Source organism: Papio anubis, chromosome 12 (assembly GCF_008728515.1).
Source record: "Papio anubis isolate 15944 chromosome 12, Panubis1.0, whole genome shotgun sequence".
Lineage (NCBI taxonomy): Eukaryota > Metazoa > Chordata > Mammalia > Primates > Cercopithecidae > Papio > Papio anubis.
This window is the reverse complement of record NC_044987.1, coordinates 114,164,486-114,180,944: the sequence shown is the minus strand read 5'-3', so window position 1 is coordinate 114,180,944 and position 16,459 is coordinate 114,164,486. Positions and strand designations below refer to the sequence as shown.

General features: G+C 56.2%; 1 protein-coding gene across 1 annotated transcript; it reads left to right on the top strand.

Annotated features, from left to right (window-relative positions):
* The first annotated feature begins 2,676 nt into the window (after nucleotides 1–2,676).
* Nucleotides 2,677–15,985, top strand: PYGM (glycogen phosphorylase, muscle associated). The gene is given in 20 exon segments (NM_001168998.1): nucleotides 2,677–2,919; nucleotides 3,944–4,045; nucleotides 4,133–4,211; nucleotides 4,299–4,402; nucleotides 4,744–4,875; nucleotides 7,386–7,497; nucleotides 7,589–7,671; nucleotides 8,107–8,250; nucleotides 8,597–8,689; nucleotides 8,918–9,064; nucleotides 9,263–9,426; nucleotides 9,753–9,867; nucleotides 10,435–10,536; nucleotides 10,873–11,020; nucleotides 11,305–11,363; nucleotides 11,494–11,635; nucleotides 12,378–12,585; nucleotides 15,287–15,421; nucleotides 15,657–15,723; nucleotides 15,836–15,985. Coding segments are annotated over 20 exon segments (2,529 nt in total).
* The last annotated feature ends 474 nt before the right edge of the window (nucleotides 15,986–16,459 follow it).

Here is a 16,459-nt window from a genome sequence, read left to right as displayed (position 1 = left end):
GGAAAGGATGGAATGAACTTGGTCTGCCCTGCCTGCAAGATGTGATGGTCTGTGGAGATCGGGTCCTCAGTGGCAGGAACGGAAAGTCTTGCAGAAAATAGGGGTCAATGCAAAGAAGGTGTGTGTGGCCAAAGCAGGCTGCCACGATTGGGCTGTGAGGTGACAGCATGGTTAACTACTGCCTGCCTGGCAGTGGACTGCCAAGAAGTCAGCTCTACTCCCAGCAACCCTCCAAGGGACAAGTGCGGGCTGTGAAGAACCTTGGATGCCAGGCCAAGCTGGAGTCCAAGCTGTGCTTAGTGGAGGATGGGGATGAGGCCTAGGAGCTGAGGCTGGGGTGCGAGCTGTGAAAGGGGAAGAGACCAGACAGCTGCCAGCACTGTGTTTTTGTTTGTTTTTGAGACAGAGTCTCGCTGTGTTATCCAGGCTGGTGTGTAGTGGCGATCTCAGCTCGCTGCAACCTCTGCCTCCCGGGCTCAAGTGATTCTCCTGCCTCAGCCTCCCAAGTAGCTGGGATTATAGGCATGTGCCACCATGCCTGGCTAATTTTTGTATTTTTAGTAGAGACAGGATTTCGCCACGTTGGTCAGGCTGGTCTCAAACTCCTAACCTCAGAAGATCCACCTGCCTCGGCCTCCCAAAGTGCTAGGATTATAGGCGTGAGCCACCGTGCCCGGCCAGCATTGTTTTTTAATGGTTTATGGAACACTTCTTAAATTAAAGAAATTGGAAATTAGAGAAAAATGTAAGAAAAAGTTGTTTGCGTTCCCGTGTCTGTGGAGGTGCATTTTGGGTTTTTTTTCCTGATCTTTTTTCTCTACTTGGAAATGTGGCAGGCACCACAGAAGACAGTGTGCCCGTGCCTTTTGGGGGCAGGGGTAGAGCAGGGCTTGGGAGTCTGGAGACCTCTGTAGGACTTGCAGTTTGGCCCACATACTAAGCCAGTGATTCCAGGGCTGCGTCTGCCGTGGCTCAGAAGGTGATCAGAGGCTGGGCGCTGGGGCTCATGCCTATAATCCCAGCACTTTGGGAGGCCAAGGTGGGCAGATCACCTGAGGTCAGGAGTTCCAGACCAGCCTGGTCCAACATGGTGAAACTCCGTCTCTACTAAAAATACAAAAATTAGCTGGGCATGGTGGCGGGTGCTTGTAATCCCAGCTACTTGGGAGGCTGAGGCAGAATTGCTTGAACCCAGGAGGCAGAGGTTGCAGTGAGCTGAGATCATGCCATTGCACTCTAGCCTGGGCAACAAGAATGAAACTCCATCTCAAAAAAAAAAAAAAAGTTCTCAGAAACAGCTTGGCCTTCCCTGAACCAGGCTCTCAATAGTATCCTGCAGCTGTCCAGGCTTTTGACCTGCTGCCTGCCCTCAGAACAGAAACCCAGCTCTTCCCCTCCACTGGCCCACCACCCGGGAGGCCCAGACAGCCTTTGAACTAGCACAAGGTCCTGGTTCCTTTCGCTTAAAGAACAGCAGGATCCAAAGCCTGCCCTCACAAGATGAGGCAGCAGCTGAGAGGAAGGGATTTTTTTTCTCATTGGAGACTCTAAATTTGATGAAGGAATCCAAAGCTCGGAAAGGTAAAGCAACAAACTTGAGGTCACACAGCAAGTCAGTGCTGGGGCCAGGACAAAGCGTGGAATGGGAGGATAGTCAAAGCCTCCAGGGAAGGGCCCGAAGCTGTGGGGCTATGCTCACGAATGGGGTGAGGTCCCCGAGGTACAGATTAGGCACCCATTTTATAGGCCAGGTCACAGAGCTGGTTCACAAAATCCCTGCCCAGGGTGTGGCCCCAAGTGGCAGGAAGGAGTGAGAGAAGGCCTCCAATCACTTCCTAAGCAGTGGAATCACAGGGAGAACTTACTGTCATCAACCAGTATGATGACGGGGTGGGGAATGCCTCAGTTTCTCCCACCCCCAAGGGCCTACAGGACTACAGTTCCCAGGGCCCTGTGCTGCAGGCTAGCAGCCTCCCGCCAATGCTGGCCTGTAACCTGAGCATCCCTCTCCAAAAGGTCACTTCAGAGCTCCTTGAGGGACAGCAACAGGGGGAGCCCAGAGCTGCTCAGTTTCAGTGGGGGTGGAGTGAGGGCGGTGGCCCTGCCTCACACAACCTCCCTCACACCACCAGGGTCGTGGGCCCCCTTTCTCGAAGGGCCCCCTGTCTTGAAGACATTCTGCTAGTTGCACCTCTTCCGTAAGGGGACACTGACTTGCCTCCTGCACCGCAGCCTGCAGGGGGTCCTGGTTCCTTTTACCACAACACGTGGCCTCCCATCCTGGTTTAGCCACTGGCAGACAGCTCCCCAATCCAGCACTCTTGCCTGCTCTTTCTTGTATCCAACCCTGCAAAAGGCAGGGACAACGGACAGAAGACCCGTGTGCAAGGCCTGGAGGAAGTGGGTCAGCACAGGCCTGTGAACAAGCCAGGCCAGTCTTGGAGGCCCAAGTGGAGCTCACCTCTCCCGCCCCTCCCCTCTCCTTCCTTTACCCTCAAAATAGCTCCCTGAGCTGCCAGGCCAAGACCCTCCCATTGCAGGGGAGGCGGGGCGCGCTGCCCAGAGCCAGGCTTTAAATCCCCTTGAGCCTGGGGAGCTCTACTCCCTGACTGGAGGCAGTGCTGAGGCTGCCCTCTCCTCCACCATCAGTCCAATCCGGCCCGCCCTCCTGCAGCCATGTCCCGGCCCCTGTCAGACCAGGAGAAAAGAAAGCAAATCAGTGTGCGTGGCCTGGCCGGCGTGGAGAATGTGACTGAGCTGAAAAAGAACTTCAACCGGCACCTGCATTTCACACTCGTAAAGGACCGCAATGTGGCCACCCCACGAGACTACTACTTTGCGCTGGCCCATACCGTGCGCGACCACCTCGTGGGGCGCTGGATCCGCACGCAGCAACACTACTACGAGAAGGACCCCAAGGTGCTGCTGGGGACACCTGGGGTGGGGTTATGGGATGGAGGCGCTGCCAGGGAGCTGGGGATCTTGATTTAAGTGGCTGCCCCTCGTCACTCTAGGTTCTTGGGGTTGGAGAATCCAGGGGTGCCAGGCACAAGTGGTGCTGGGACAATCTGAGGGAGAAACCTGGGGTGGGGGTGGGGGTCAGGGAGTTCAGAGCAGGTGGTCTGGCTGCAAAAGTGCCCACTCGGAGAAGGTTGGAGGGGGTGCTGGTGGGCAGGACGGCACCTGTGGCCTGGCTGGGCCCAGGTGGAAGGACATGTCAGTTGCTGCATGTATGCATGGTGTGCCTGTGCAGCAGGAGGGGCTGGGGCAGCTCGGGTGGCAGAGATCAAGTGTCCGGTGGGGTCACTGGTAAATGTCAGCAACCTGACACCCCTCAGTGGGGAGTGGGGGAGGAGCAGGCAGACGGGGCCCGGGAGGGGACCCAGGCAACCAGGAGACCAGGCACTGGCGGCATCCTAGTTTCTGGTGCCTCTGGGTCTCCTTGGGATTGAGGCTTGAGGGCCAAGGGGAACTGGGCAGTGCAAGGATGGGAGGTGACAGTCTCTAGCCCAGTCTCTAGCCACTGTGTGACCTTGAGCAAATGACCTTTTTCTCTGGGCCTTGGCCTTGCCCTCCTGGGGAGCTCTTGGAGGCGCTTCCGCATGTCCTGGCGCCCTGCTGGGCAGTGCGGGGGCGTGTGTGCAGGGGGAAGGGGTTCCCACTCTCCCGAGCACCTCAGTCCCTGAAGTGGGTATGGCCAGCGCCATTTCCCAGATGAGGAAACTGAGGCCAAAGAGAGTGATTTGTCCAAAGTCAGAGGAATGCTGGGACCAGAACCTTACCCGTTGGGCCCCAAAGCCTGAGACAGGGAGAAGCAAACTGGGGACAGGGATGGGACTGCTGAGCAGGGCAGGCGGCCCAGAGGTCCAGGTGTGGCTGGGTCTGGCTGAGTGTTGGTGTGTGGCCCTGACCCCATCCCCTGCCCGTCCGTCTCTCTGGGCAGAGGATCTACTACCTGTCTTTGGAATTCTACATGGGACGGACGCTACAGAACACCATGGTGAACCTGGCCTTAGAGAATGCCTGTGACGAGGCCACCTACCAGGTATGTGTGGGGTGGGGCAAGCCATGGGGACTGGGGGATTCCCCTGCTGACACTTAACCCTGACCACTGTCACCCTCACCCCTCCAGCTGGGCCTGGACATGGAGGAGCTGGAGGAAATTGAGGAGGATGCGGGGCTGGGCAATGGGGGCCTGGGCCGGCTGGCAGGTAAGTGGACAGGGCCATGAGGGTGGAGGGGGCCGATGGGGTCCTCCGTGCTGGGTCCCTGACACCTGCCTCCCTGCACACCCCCAGCCTGCTTTCTCGACTCCATGGCAACACTGGGCCTGGCCGCCTATGGCTACGGGATTCGCTATGAGTTTGGGATTTTTAACCAGAAGATCTCCGGGGGCTGGCAGGTGAGCAGCCTTGGCTCTAACCTTGTGGGGTCTAGTCAGGATGGGGAAGACCCCCACTTGTTTATTATCTCTGAATAGGTCCGAAACAGCCCCCCAAGCTCTGTGGAAAGCATCCCTGCTGCTCCCCACCCCCCAACCCAAAGACAGCTGGTGCCCCTGAAACAGGTGGTCTATGTCCCACTGGATAGCCCAGCAGACCAGGGGCCCACCTCAGAGCCCCTAACTTACAGTTGGTGTAGGGTACACGGGCCCACAGCCCCCGCCCTGCCCCACCGTGCACTGTGGTGTGAATGCCTGCGCTGATGCTGCCGGCCTTTCTCCCTGACCTGCCTTGGGTGCAGATGGAAGAGGCTGATGACTGGCTTCGCTACGGCAACCCCTGGGAGAAGGCCCGCCCCGAGTTCACACTACCTGTGCACTTCTACGGCCATGTGGAGCACACCAGCCAGGGTGCCAAGTGGGTGGACACACAGGTAAGGATGAAGCTGGGGGTCGGGGGAGCTCAGAGAAGGGGAGGGAAGAGAAGGAAGCAGGACCCAGTGTATTTTACAACTGAGGATGCTGAGACTCAGAGAGGTTAAGTGACTTACTCAAAGTCACACAGCTGAAGCCAGGAAAGACTGGATACAGGGACACAGGGGAGCCAGTCTAAGTACTGAGCCTGGAAGGGGAGAGAGGCTGCCCTGCTCCCCCAGTGTCTCCCCATGACCTGGCTCCACCACACACCATGAGATTTATCAAAGGACCATCTTACGACTTGAGTCTGCCCTGAACATCTCGATAGCAGCAGCCCAGAAACGGGGACAGGAGAAAACTGGGACCTTCTGAAAGGAATTCACTCACCACACAGCAAGTTAGAGGAATCCTGAAACCAAACCAAATCTGGACACGGTGACTCATGCCTGTAATCCCAGCACTTTAGGAGGCCGAGGAAATAGGATGGCTTGAGTTCAGGATTTCAAGACCAGCCTGGGCAACATAGAGAGACCCTGTCTACAGAAAATTTAAAAAAAAAAAAAAAAAAAAAAGACTGGGGCAGTGGGTCATACCTGTAACCCCAGCAATTTGGGAGGTCAAGGTGGGCAGAATGCTTGAGCTCAGGAGTTCAAGACCAGCCTGGGCAACAGGGCAAAACCTGTCTACAAATAACACAAAAGTTAGCCGGGCATGATGATGTGCGCCTGTAGTCCCAGCTACTCGGGTGGCCGAAGTGGGAGAATTGCTTGAGCCCAGGAGCCTGGGTGACAGAGCCAGACCTCGTCTCAAAGAAAAAAATTTAAAAATTAGCCAGGAGAGGCCGGGCGCGGTGGCTCAAGCCTGTAATCCCAGCACTTTGGGAGGCCAAGACGGGCGGATCACGAGGTCAGGAGATCGAGACCATCCTGGCTAACACGGTGAAACCCCGTCTCTACTAAAAAAAATACAAAAAACTAGCCGGGCGCGGTGGCGGGCGCCTGTAGTCCCAGCTACTCGGGAGGCTGAGGCAGGAGAATGGCGTGAACCCGGGAGGCGGAGCTTGCAGTGAGCTGAGATCCAGCCATTGCACTCCAGCCTGGGCGGCAGAGCGAGACTCCGTCTAAAAAAAAAATAATAATAATAAAAAATAAAAATTAGCCAGGGTGCTGGTGCATGCCTGTAGTCCCAGTTACTTTGAAGCTTCAGTGGGAGGATCATTTGAGTCCAGGATTTCAAGGCTGCAGTGAGCTATGATTGCACAACTGCACTCCAGCCTGCGTGACAGAGTGAGATTCTATTTCAAAAATCAAAAAGACCAAAAACTGAAAACCTTAAAACCAAACCAGGTGTCCAAATCCCAGTTTAGGCCAGCTCACGCCTGTAATCTCAGCACTTTGGGAGGCCAAGGCAGGTGGATCACTTGAGGTCAGGAGTTCAAGACCAGCCTGACCAATATGGTGAAACCCAGTCTCTACTAAAAACACAAAAACATCAGCCAGGCAGGATGGCACGTGCCTGTAATCCCAGCCACTCAGGAGGCTGAAGCCAGAGAATTGCTTGAATCTGGGAGGCGGAGGTTGCCATGAGCCAAGATAGTGCCACTGCACTCCAGCCTGGGCAACAGAGTGAGGCTCCATCTCAAAAACAAACAAACAAAAAACAAATCCCAGTTCAGGCAATCTTCCTGCTGGAAGCTTCAGGTCATCACCCCCAAGATGGGCTGCAGATAAACCACTAGGCTTTCAGAACTGAGCATTTGTTTGCTGTCATCCAGGTTAAGATGCACTGGGGGTTGCTGGCAGTCCATGCCAGGTGCACATGGCAGCTGGCACAAGTGGCTGTGGCTGGAAGGCAGGAGACCTGGCTCCCTCTGGTGCTGCCAGCCTAGCTGTGTGCTCGGGCTTGGGTCCCTTCCCTTTCTGTGTGTCAGCTCCCACCCTGCTCCAATCAGGGTGACTGAGTGTGGGGAGGGAGGGCGATGCCCCTTAAAAGGGCTCCCTTGGAGGAGTGAATGTACCCCTGGCACCGTGGTAGCAGACAATTACTGATGTTTGCTAGTTATGGAAGGCGGGGCAGAATTAGTCACCATGAATTAGCCCTGTGGTCAACCAGACATGAGACCTTTGGATGGACTTGACCTCTGTGACCCCTTCGGCCTGGCCCTGGGTTTCCCCACCCCTCTCATGAATCCACAGTGTCCTCTAGCTTTTGCTCAGGCCAGGCTGGCCAGCCCAGCCCCCATCGCAGCAGAGTGGTCGCCAACAGAACCCCTCCTGGGCTCCGGGCTTATCACCTGCCTCCTTCCATTCTCCTCACCACCGTCTGCCCAGGCAGGGCTTATGGGTGTCGGGGAGGTGTTGAGGGTGTCTTTGCTCTAGATGAGGTCCAGAGAGACTGTGGGGTTTGCTCATGGTTACCCAGCTCGTCGATGCTAGTGTCAGGACAAGAGCCTGTGTCTGCAGAGTGCCCTGAGGGGAGGGAGACAATTGCCAGGGCTGGCCAGCTCCCGACAGGATTGCCCCCACAGGTGGTACTGGCCATGCCCTACGATACGCCCGTGCCCGGCTATCGCAACAACGTCGTCAACACCATGCGCCTCTGGTCTGCCAAGGCTCCCAATGACTTCAACCTCAAGGACTGTGAGTTCATCCGCTGGTAGCCAGCAGCCCCAGCCTGCCCGCTGGCCACGCCCAGCACAGGCCTTACCCTGTCCCCACTTTCGTCCCTCAGTCAACGTCGGTGGCTACATCCAGGCTGTGTTGGACCGAAACCTGGCAGAGAACATCTCTCGTGTCTTGTACCCCAATGATAATGTGCGTCACCCCCTGGGCTGAGGGCTGGAAGCCTGAGTCTTCGGAGTGGGGGTCAGGGAGAGCTGGGGAGGGACACTTGCTGGTGCCCTAGTCACACCCAGGGCATATTGCTGGCCTTGTGCATCCTGTACCCCCACCTCAAGTCTTTTGAGTGCAAGGACACCTGAGTCCTCAGGAAAGTGGGTTAGTGAAGGGCACTTTGGAGGGGCTGTTCCCTGGCGACACCCACAACACACTCAGTTCTTGTGCACCTCTTCCTGACACTGTCTCTCGCCACTAGTTCTTGGTGGAGGAAAGGCCCCTGGGTCCCAGAGAGGGGGACAGCTCAGGACTCAGGGGTCCCGGTATGGGTGGGAGTCCCTCCTGGCCACACCCACTGCAGCTTTAGGCCACGCCCCCACCACCCTGACTCACGCTGCCTCGTGCTGTGCCCAGTTCTTCGAAGGGAAGGAGCTGCGGCTGAAGCAGGAGTATTTCGTGGTGGCCGCCACCCTCCAGGACATCATCCGTCGCTTCAAGTCCTCCAAGTTCGGCTGCCGCGATCCCGTGCGCACGAACTTCGATGCCTTCCCAGATAAGGTAGCATAAGCATGGAGGGTGCCTCTGTGACTGGACAGTGTGTGCCAGGCCTCTCCCTCCAGCCTCAGCCTGCCTGCCCCATGTAATAGATAAAGGAGTGGAGGATGGGAGTGTGGGAGGGTCAGTTCCTCAGGATCCACAATTCACAGGCTCATAACCTGGGCTTCCCTCCTCCTCCTGCCCCACTCCCCCATTCCTCCCAACCCCGTGAGCGCCTGCCTGCCTCTGCCCACAGCCCAGTCCCAGAACCGTGCTGGGCTCTCTGGGGGCCTCCAAATGGCACAGGACAGTGACCATAGCATGGAATGTGGTTTGGAGCCCAGACTGACTCCTCCCCCTACCCCAGGTGGCCATCCAGCTCAATGACACCCACCCCTCCCTGGCCATCCCCGAGCTGATGAGGATCCTGGTGGACCTGGAGCGGATGGACTGGGATAAGGTGGGCTTCAGGGCCCCTCTGCCCCATCTGATGCTCTCCGCTTCCGAGTTCCCTTCCCAGTTTGGGAGCGTGGGAGGATATGAGTGGAGTGAACAGATTGGAGCCTGAGACCAGAGGGACCATCCTGGAACCTGGCACTGCAGTGCGGGGGGACCCACTGGGCGGCATAGTGTGTGAGGAGACCCACTGGGCTGAGGTCAGCATCCTGACTGCCCACCTGTGTGCCAGGCATGGGATGTGACAGTGAGGACCTGTGCCTACACCAACCACACGGTGCTGCCTGAGGCCCTGGAGCGCTGGCCGGTACACCTCTTGGAGACGCTGCTGCCGCGGCACCTCCAGATCATCTACGAGATCAACCAGCGCTTCCTCAACGTGAGTCGGGAGGCTTGGGGGACAGTGTAGGGGTGAGGGGGAGGACACCCAGTCTGGGCCTGGGAGTGGGGGCGTCCAACCCGGGCCCTGAGACTCTGGGGCAGTGGGGGCTCTGGGCAGAGCTCTAGGGGTATGGGGCTGGGGACTGGGGACTGGGGTTTCTGGGTCTGGTCCTAGCTCTGGGCTCTCTGGGCACAGCGGGTGGCAGCCACATTCCCAGGGGACGTAGACAGGCTGCGGCGCATGTCGCTGGTGGAGGAGGGCGCAGTGAAGCGCATCAACATGGCACACCTGTGCATCGCGGGTTCGCACGCTGTCAACGGCGTGGCGCGCATCCACTCCGAGATCCTCAAGAAGACCATGTGAGCCCTGCTTTGCAGATCCTGCCCCTCTCTAGGCCCCACCCACTCCACGCCCCTGTCACAAGAAGCCCCGCCCTTCACCGACCGCTCTCTGTTCTCTGGCTCCTGGCGCCTTTCACAGGTGGTGTCATTCTTACAAGCACAGCAGCCCCTTCCAGTGCCACCCTGTCCTGAGATGATCCCCTCTTACACACAGCACCCCCAGCCTTCCCCAGGTCTGCATTCCCTGCATCCCCTTTCAGCAAGACACCAGGGTAGGGGCCCCAGGGCAGAGGCCTCCATCATACAGGGGCGAGTGGTGACCTTCGTCCAACCTCATCCTGCAGCTTCAAAGACTTCTATGAGCTGGAGCCTCATAAGTTCCAGAATAAGACCAACGGCATCACCCCTCGGCGCTGGCTGGTTCTGTGTAACCCTGGGCTGGCAGAGGTCATTGCTGAGGTGAGAGGCCACCGCAGGGCCAGCAGAGTCAACATGGGTTGCTGCAGGGATCAGCTGGGTATGGTCGTGTAGGTGGTTCACTGAGGCTGAAATCCCTCCCGCACTGTGTTCCCCAAGCCTCGCATCCGCCTGGAGGAGGGACACCATCTTATTTGCATGAGGGTGCTCCGTGTGCTAATGGAGGCCCTGGCTGTGGAGGTGAACCCAGCAGAGGTCACAGTCTAATGGAGGGAGTCATCCATGGGTCACATCTGAAGTGAGCCTGGAAGGGGGCAGATATCTGGTAGGGAAGGCGCAAGGTCATGCTGGCGTCAGGAAAAAGCCAGGAAGCCAGGAAGGCCTGCTGGGGTCAGATGGGGTCAGCCATCAGGGCTCAAGGACGGGAGGGGAGGAAGGTGCATGGATGCCCTGTGCCCCATCTGGGAGGCTGGAGGAGGAGGGGCTGGGAGGGCCCCCCAGAGCAGCCTGCTGGGTGGAGGGGGCTTGGCCGACCTGGAAAGGGCCCCTTCTATGTTGAGAGGAGGGAGGACAGGCGGATGGGCTTGGCTGAGAGCCATTTTCCCACAGCGCATTGGGGAGGACTTCATCTCCGACCTGGACCAGCTGCGCAAATTGCTCTCCTTTGTGGATGATGAAGCTTTCATTCGGGATGTGGCCAAAGTGAAGCAGGTGGGGAGAGCTGCAACGTGGGACAGCTGTGCTGTGTGGAGAGCGCTGGAGGGGGCCAGATGTCTGGGTCAGGTGTGGCAAATAGAGCTCATCTCTCCTGCCAGCCCAGGCCGTTGGTGGAAGTTGGCTGGAGTCTGTGGTGGGAAGGCATCATCTGACCTCACGTGAACAGTGCTGACGTTGATTAGCAATGTCTACCCTGGTGCGGGAGTGGACAGAAGTAGCCAGTGAGCCTCCTGGCAGTCATCCTTCTGGGGCTGAGTGAATGGAGTGTGGACTGTAGGATTTCCTGAGGCTGTGGCCTGTTGGTGAGCCCTTCCCTGTCTCTGCCTCCAGGAAAACAAGTTGAAGTTTGCTGCCTACCTAGAGAGGGAATACAAAGTCCACATCAACCCCAACTCACTCTTCGACATCCAGGTGAAGCGGATTCACGAATATAAACGACAGCTCCTCAACTGCCTCCATGTCATCACCCTGTATAATCGTGAGTGGCAGTCACTCTACCCTGTCTCTCAGTGCTCCCCTGTGTTCCTGAGGCATAGTACATACTGCCCACCCAACATCTCCTTTGGCCTTGGGACTACTCTCGGGGCATGGAATTATCCCCATTTCACAGATGGGCAAACTGAGGCTCAGAGAGGGGAAAGTGACACTCACATAGCAAGTGATTTTCCGAGTCAGGCCTACTGTCTCCCAGCCCAGCCTCTGTCAGGAGCTACTACCCAGAGGGAAAAGTAGGCCTACTGGATCCCTCTCGTTTCTCCACAGGCATCAAGAGGGAGCCCAATAAGTTTTTTGTGCCTCGGACTGTGATGATTGGAGGGAAGGTGAGAAGCCAGGCTCCAGCCCTGGGCTCCCATCCTTTGATATATCCAGGTTGAGGTCAGCCTGGCTGAGTTGCAGGATAGGGGGTGGGGGACCAGGCAGTAGAGTTGACCCCAGACTTTGTCCCCTCAGGCTGCACCTGGGTACCACATGGCCAAGATGATCATCAGACTCATCACAGCCATTGGGGATGTGGTCAACCATGACCCGACAGTGGGTGACCGCCTCCGTGTCATCTTCCTGGAGAACTACCGAGTCTCACTGGCCGAGAAAGGTGGGTGCTGCCAACAGGGACCCTAGGGAGGCTTTGACCCTAGTTCAGTCTCAGGAAGAGGCATCAGTCATCTCTTCCTGGGATACTCGTACTTGAAAGAAGAATCTGGAGAGGGCAATGCTTAAACCATGAGGAAGCTGGGTGTGGTGGCCAACACCTGTAATCCCAGCACTTTGGGAGGCCAAGGTGGGTGGATCACCTGAGGTCAGGAGTTCAAGACCAGCCTGGCCACCATGGTGAAACCTCATCCGTACTAAAAATACAAAAATCAGCTGGGCGTGGTGGCGGGCACCTATAATCCCAGCTACTCGGGAGGCTGAAGTAGGAGAATCACTTGAACTTGGGAGGCAGAGGTTGCAGTGAGCTGAGATTGCGCCACTGCACTCCAGCCTGGGCAACAAAAGCAGAACTCCATCTCAAAAAGCAAAACGACAAAACAAAACAAAGCAAAAACCCCATGAGGATGCCCTCTAATGGTGGGCTTTCAGGCAGTACACGATGAAATTACCTTCAAATCTTCAAGGTGGGGAAATCCAGGTTGGACCTAGATGGTCAAGAATCAACAAGAGGTGGAGGGCAGTGGGGGTGCGGTGTGAGAGGCAGGCTTGGCTGGTGAAGACTGGGAGTTTGGGGTGGAGCGACTTTGAGTCTGGCTATGCCTGGGGCCAGCCTAATCCGAGAGTCCCCAGTTGGTGTGAGAGTCTCCCCTGAGTTGACTTGTCCCCCTGCTGCCACCCCACAGTGATCCCAGCTGCAGACCTCTCTGAGCAGATCTCCACTGCGGGTACTGAGGCCTCAGGCACCGGCAACATGAAGTTCATGCTCAACGGGGCTCTGACCATTGGCACCATGGACGGGGCCAATGTGGAGATGGCAGAAGAGGCTGGAGAGGAAAACTTCTTCATCTTTGGCATGCGGGTGGAGGATGTGGATAAGCTTGACCAAAGAGGGTATGGGGGTCAGGGTTCACGGGGAAAAGACACTCAGGTGTGGCTGCTCGAGGGTGGTGCTGGGAGCCAGAGGCATGTCTGCAAAGGCTGGTCCAGGCCCAGCAAGGTCTTGGTCATGGCCAGCAGGATTCTGGGAAACTTTAGAGGGTGCTTACAGCAAATAAGCTTAATGAAATGGGGAAAGAAAGAAGTCACACAGAACCGAAGGAAAAGGAAGAGAATATGATATCAACCCTAAGAGATAATATTGTTTGGGAAATGGAAGTAAAAAAATCCTTGCTCCCTGGAAGTCATGGGCAAAAGGGAAATATGGGCACAGTAGTTACAAGGGGCCTATGGTCAGAAACAGTTCTTCAGAGGAGACATTATCTTGGATTTGGAGACATTATCCTGGATTTGTTTTTATTTTATTTTTATTTATTTATTTATTTTTTGAGCTGGAGTCTCGCTCTGTCACCCAGGCTGGAGTACAGAGGCATGATCTCGGCTCACTGCAAGCAGCTCCGCCTCCTGGGTTCACGCCATTCTCCTGCCTCAGTCTCTCAAGTAGCTGAGACTACAGGCACCCGCCGCCATGCCTGGCTAATTTTTTGTATTTTTAGTAGAGATGGGGTTTCACCATGTTAGCCAGGATGGTCTCGATCTCCTGACCTTGTGATCCACCTGCCTCGGCCTCCCAAAGTGCTGGGATTACAGGTGTGAGCCACCGTGTCCGGCCTGTTTATTTTTTTTTGAGATGGAATTTTTCTTTTGTTGCCCAAGCTGGAGTGCAGTGGCGCGATCTTGGCTCAGTGCAACCTCCACCTCCTGGGTACAAGCAATTCTCCTGCCTCAGCCTCCTGAGTAGCTGGGAGTACAGGTGCATGCCACCACACCTGGCTAATTTTTGTATTTTTCGTAGAGATGGGGTTTCATCATTTTGGCCAAGATGGTCTATATCTCCTGACCTCGTGATTCACCCGCCTCAGCCTCCCAAGTGCTGGGCTTACAGGGGTGAGCCACTGTGCCTGGCCTATTTATTTTTAGTTTTTTGAGACAGAGTCACTCTGTCACCTAGGCTGGAGTGCAATGGCATGATCTTGGCTCACTGCAGCCTCTGCCTCCCAGGTTTAAGTGATTCTTTCACCTCAGCCTCCCGAGTAGCTGGGATTACAGGCATCCACCGTTACGTCCAGCTAATTTTTGTAGTTTTGTAGAGATGGGATTCTACCACGTTGGCCAGGCTGGTCTGGAACTCCTGACCTCAAGTAATCCGCCTGCCTCGGCTTCCCAAAGGCCTGGGTTTACAGGCATGAACCACCGTGGCCTGCTTGAATCCTGGAGAGAGATTTTCCATGTTATTAGTCTTCAAAAATATTTTAAATGTTTGTATAACATTCCATCCTATGAGCATGTCACAACTTATTTAATCAATTCCATATGGCTGAACACTGAGGTTGATTTCCGGTTCGTTAAATATTATTGTGATGAGCAACCTTTTAACATCTACGTCCACATCTGATGACTTCGTTAAGATAATTATCGCAAAGGCAATATTTCTGAGTTAAAAAGTATGAGTTCTTAAGGCTCTTGATACAGATTGCCAGACTGCTTTCCAGACAGTTTCTCCCAGTTTACCCTCCCACAACAGCTTCCCAGAGCTGGCGTTAAACACTGAAAGGAGTTTCTCCTGTGAGGCTTCACTAGAAAGCTGGCTGTCCCATGGGCAGGAGGGAGCTGTGAGATGTTGTGATCGAGGTCCCCCATGCTCAGAACTAGGCCTGGAAGTACCCTCTGGCTGCAGGAGGGAGACAGTGCTGGAGGTGGCAGATGGGGGACCGCTGTGGGGGCTGACACAGTAAGGCAGGGAGAGTCGCCTGAGAGTCGCATGAGGGGACAGGGATTAGAGACTGTGGGGAGCGCTGGTTTCTGATTGGAAGGGTTAGGGTTTGAGACTGGCCTGTGGAGCACTTTGAGCCGTGGTGGGGGCGCTGAGGGTCAGCTGAAGGGTTATCTTTTTTTTTTTTTTTTTTTTTTTTCTTGAGAAGGAGTCTCGTTCTGTTGCCCAGGCTGGAGTGCAATGGCATGATCTCGATTCATTGCAACCTCTGCCTCCCGGGTTCAAGTGATTCTTCCACCTCAGCCTCCCGAGGAACAATTGGGATTACAGACACACAACACCACGCCTGGCTACTTTTTGTATTTTTGTAGAGACCAGGTTTCACCATGTTCGTCAGGCGGGTCTTGATCTCCTGACCTCAGATGATCCGCCCCCCTCAGCCTCCCAAACTGCTGGGATTACAGGCATGAGCCACCATGCCCAGCCCAGTTGAAGGGTTGTATCTGTTAGCTGCTCTTGCAGTCCGAGGGCAAGGCCAGATGTGGACTTGGGCTACTGGAGGAGAAAAGCCATTTTGGAGCAAACAAACCGGTTAAGAGACAGCAGTGGCATGTGGAAGGAAAAGAGCTTGTTCGGGGGCCTTGGCTCTAACACTTAGCTTGTGTATCCTCCGGGCCTCAGTTTCCTCATTCACAAAGGAGGGATGAAAAGCTGAGCAGAGAAGGGGAGTTGCAGGGAGGCCCTCCGGGGTGTGTGTGGCAGCCCTGGGGAGCAGCAGGCCAGGCCTGGGTTTTGACCCTGGGGCATGGGACCTCAGCTTTTCTCTGGAAGAGGAGCCAGGAACCCCTTTCTGGGTAGCTGACTGCAGCTCTGTCCTGGCAGGTACAATGCCCAGGAGTACTATGACCGCATTCCTGAGCTTCGGCAGGTCATTGAGCAGCTGAGCAGTGGCTTCTTCTCCCCCAAACAGCCCGACCTGTTCAAGGACATTGTCAATATGCTTATGCACCATGACCGGTGAGCTGGCTGGCCCGGGAATCACGCAGGTGGGGCTGCTGGGTGGATCGAGGTTCAGGTTTGTGGTGGGGAAGCTGGACAGGGGTCCTGGCAGTTGAAGCCAGGAACCTTTGGAAGCAGCATGACCCTCCAGGTCCCCGGCTGTCCACTGGGACAGGGCAGGCTTGGCCCTTGACCTCATAGAACTTAACCTAGCCCCTAAAGGAATAGCACATGCCTATCCTTTCCCCTCCAGGTTTAAAGTCTTCGCAGATTATGAAGACTACATTAAATGCCAGGAGAAAGTCAGTGCCTTGTACAAGGTGAGGGGTCCTGGGCCAGGGGTTGGCAGGGCTTTGGTGGCCCTGGTTGGGATGAGGCAGAAAGTGGAGATCCTGCCACCAGAGTGAACCAGAGCTTCCCTTTGACCTGCAGAACCCAAGAGAGTGGACGCGGATGGTGATCCGGAACATAGCCACCTCTGGCAAGTTCTCCAGTGACCGCACCATTGCCCAGTATGCCCGGGAGATCTGGGGTGTGGAGCCTTCCCGCCAGCGCCTGCCAGCCCCGGATGAGGCCATCTGAGCCTCCAGTCCAGACCCCAAACCAGCCCTTGAGCCTGTCAGAATCCCCTCGGCCAGCCCCAGCGCCTCATGCAGAGGGTGGGGTACTAAAGTTAGATCTCTAAGCCCCCTCCTGGAAGTCTCATTTTCCCCACTCTCAATGTCCCAGTGTCCAGCGTGACTAAGGACACGGGCCCCCTTCCATCCTCGGGCTCCCGGTCCCCTCCTATTTATGGGGTCTGACCAACTGCACCCACTCCCCAATAAACTGATTCTCCTTGGGAGCCTCCTTACTCCTCGTTGTTGGGAAATATTTTTAGCTCTTGGCGGGCTCAACAGCAGCCGCGCAATCGCCCTCTTATCCTCCACCCTCAGCAGGTGCGTCCCAGGGCGGGGCGGTGGTGGGAGGTGGAGGGGGCGACCCCGTGGGGGCGGGGCCTAGGCCTCTCCAGCCCCTTTCCTGGCGTCACCCTCCACGCCTCTCTTCCCAGTGCCG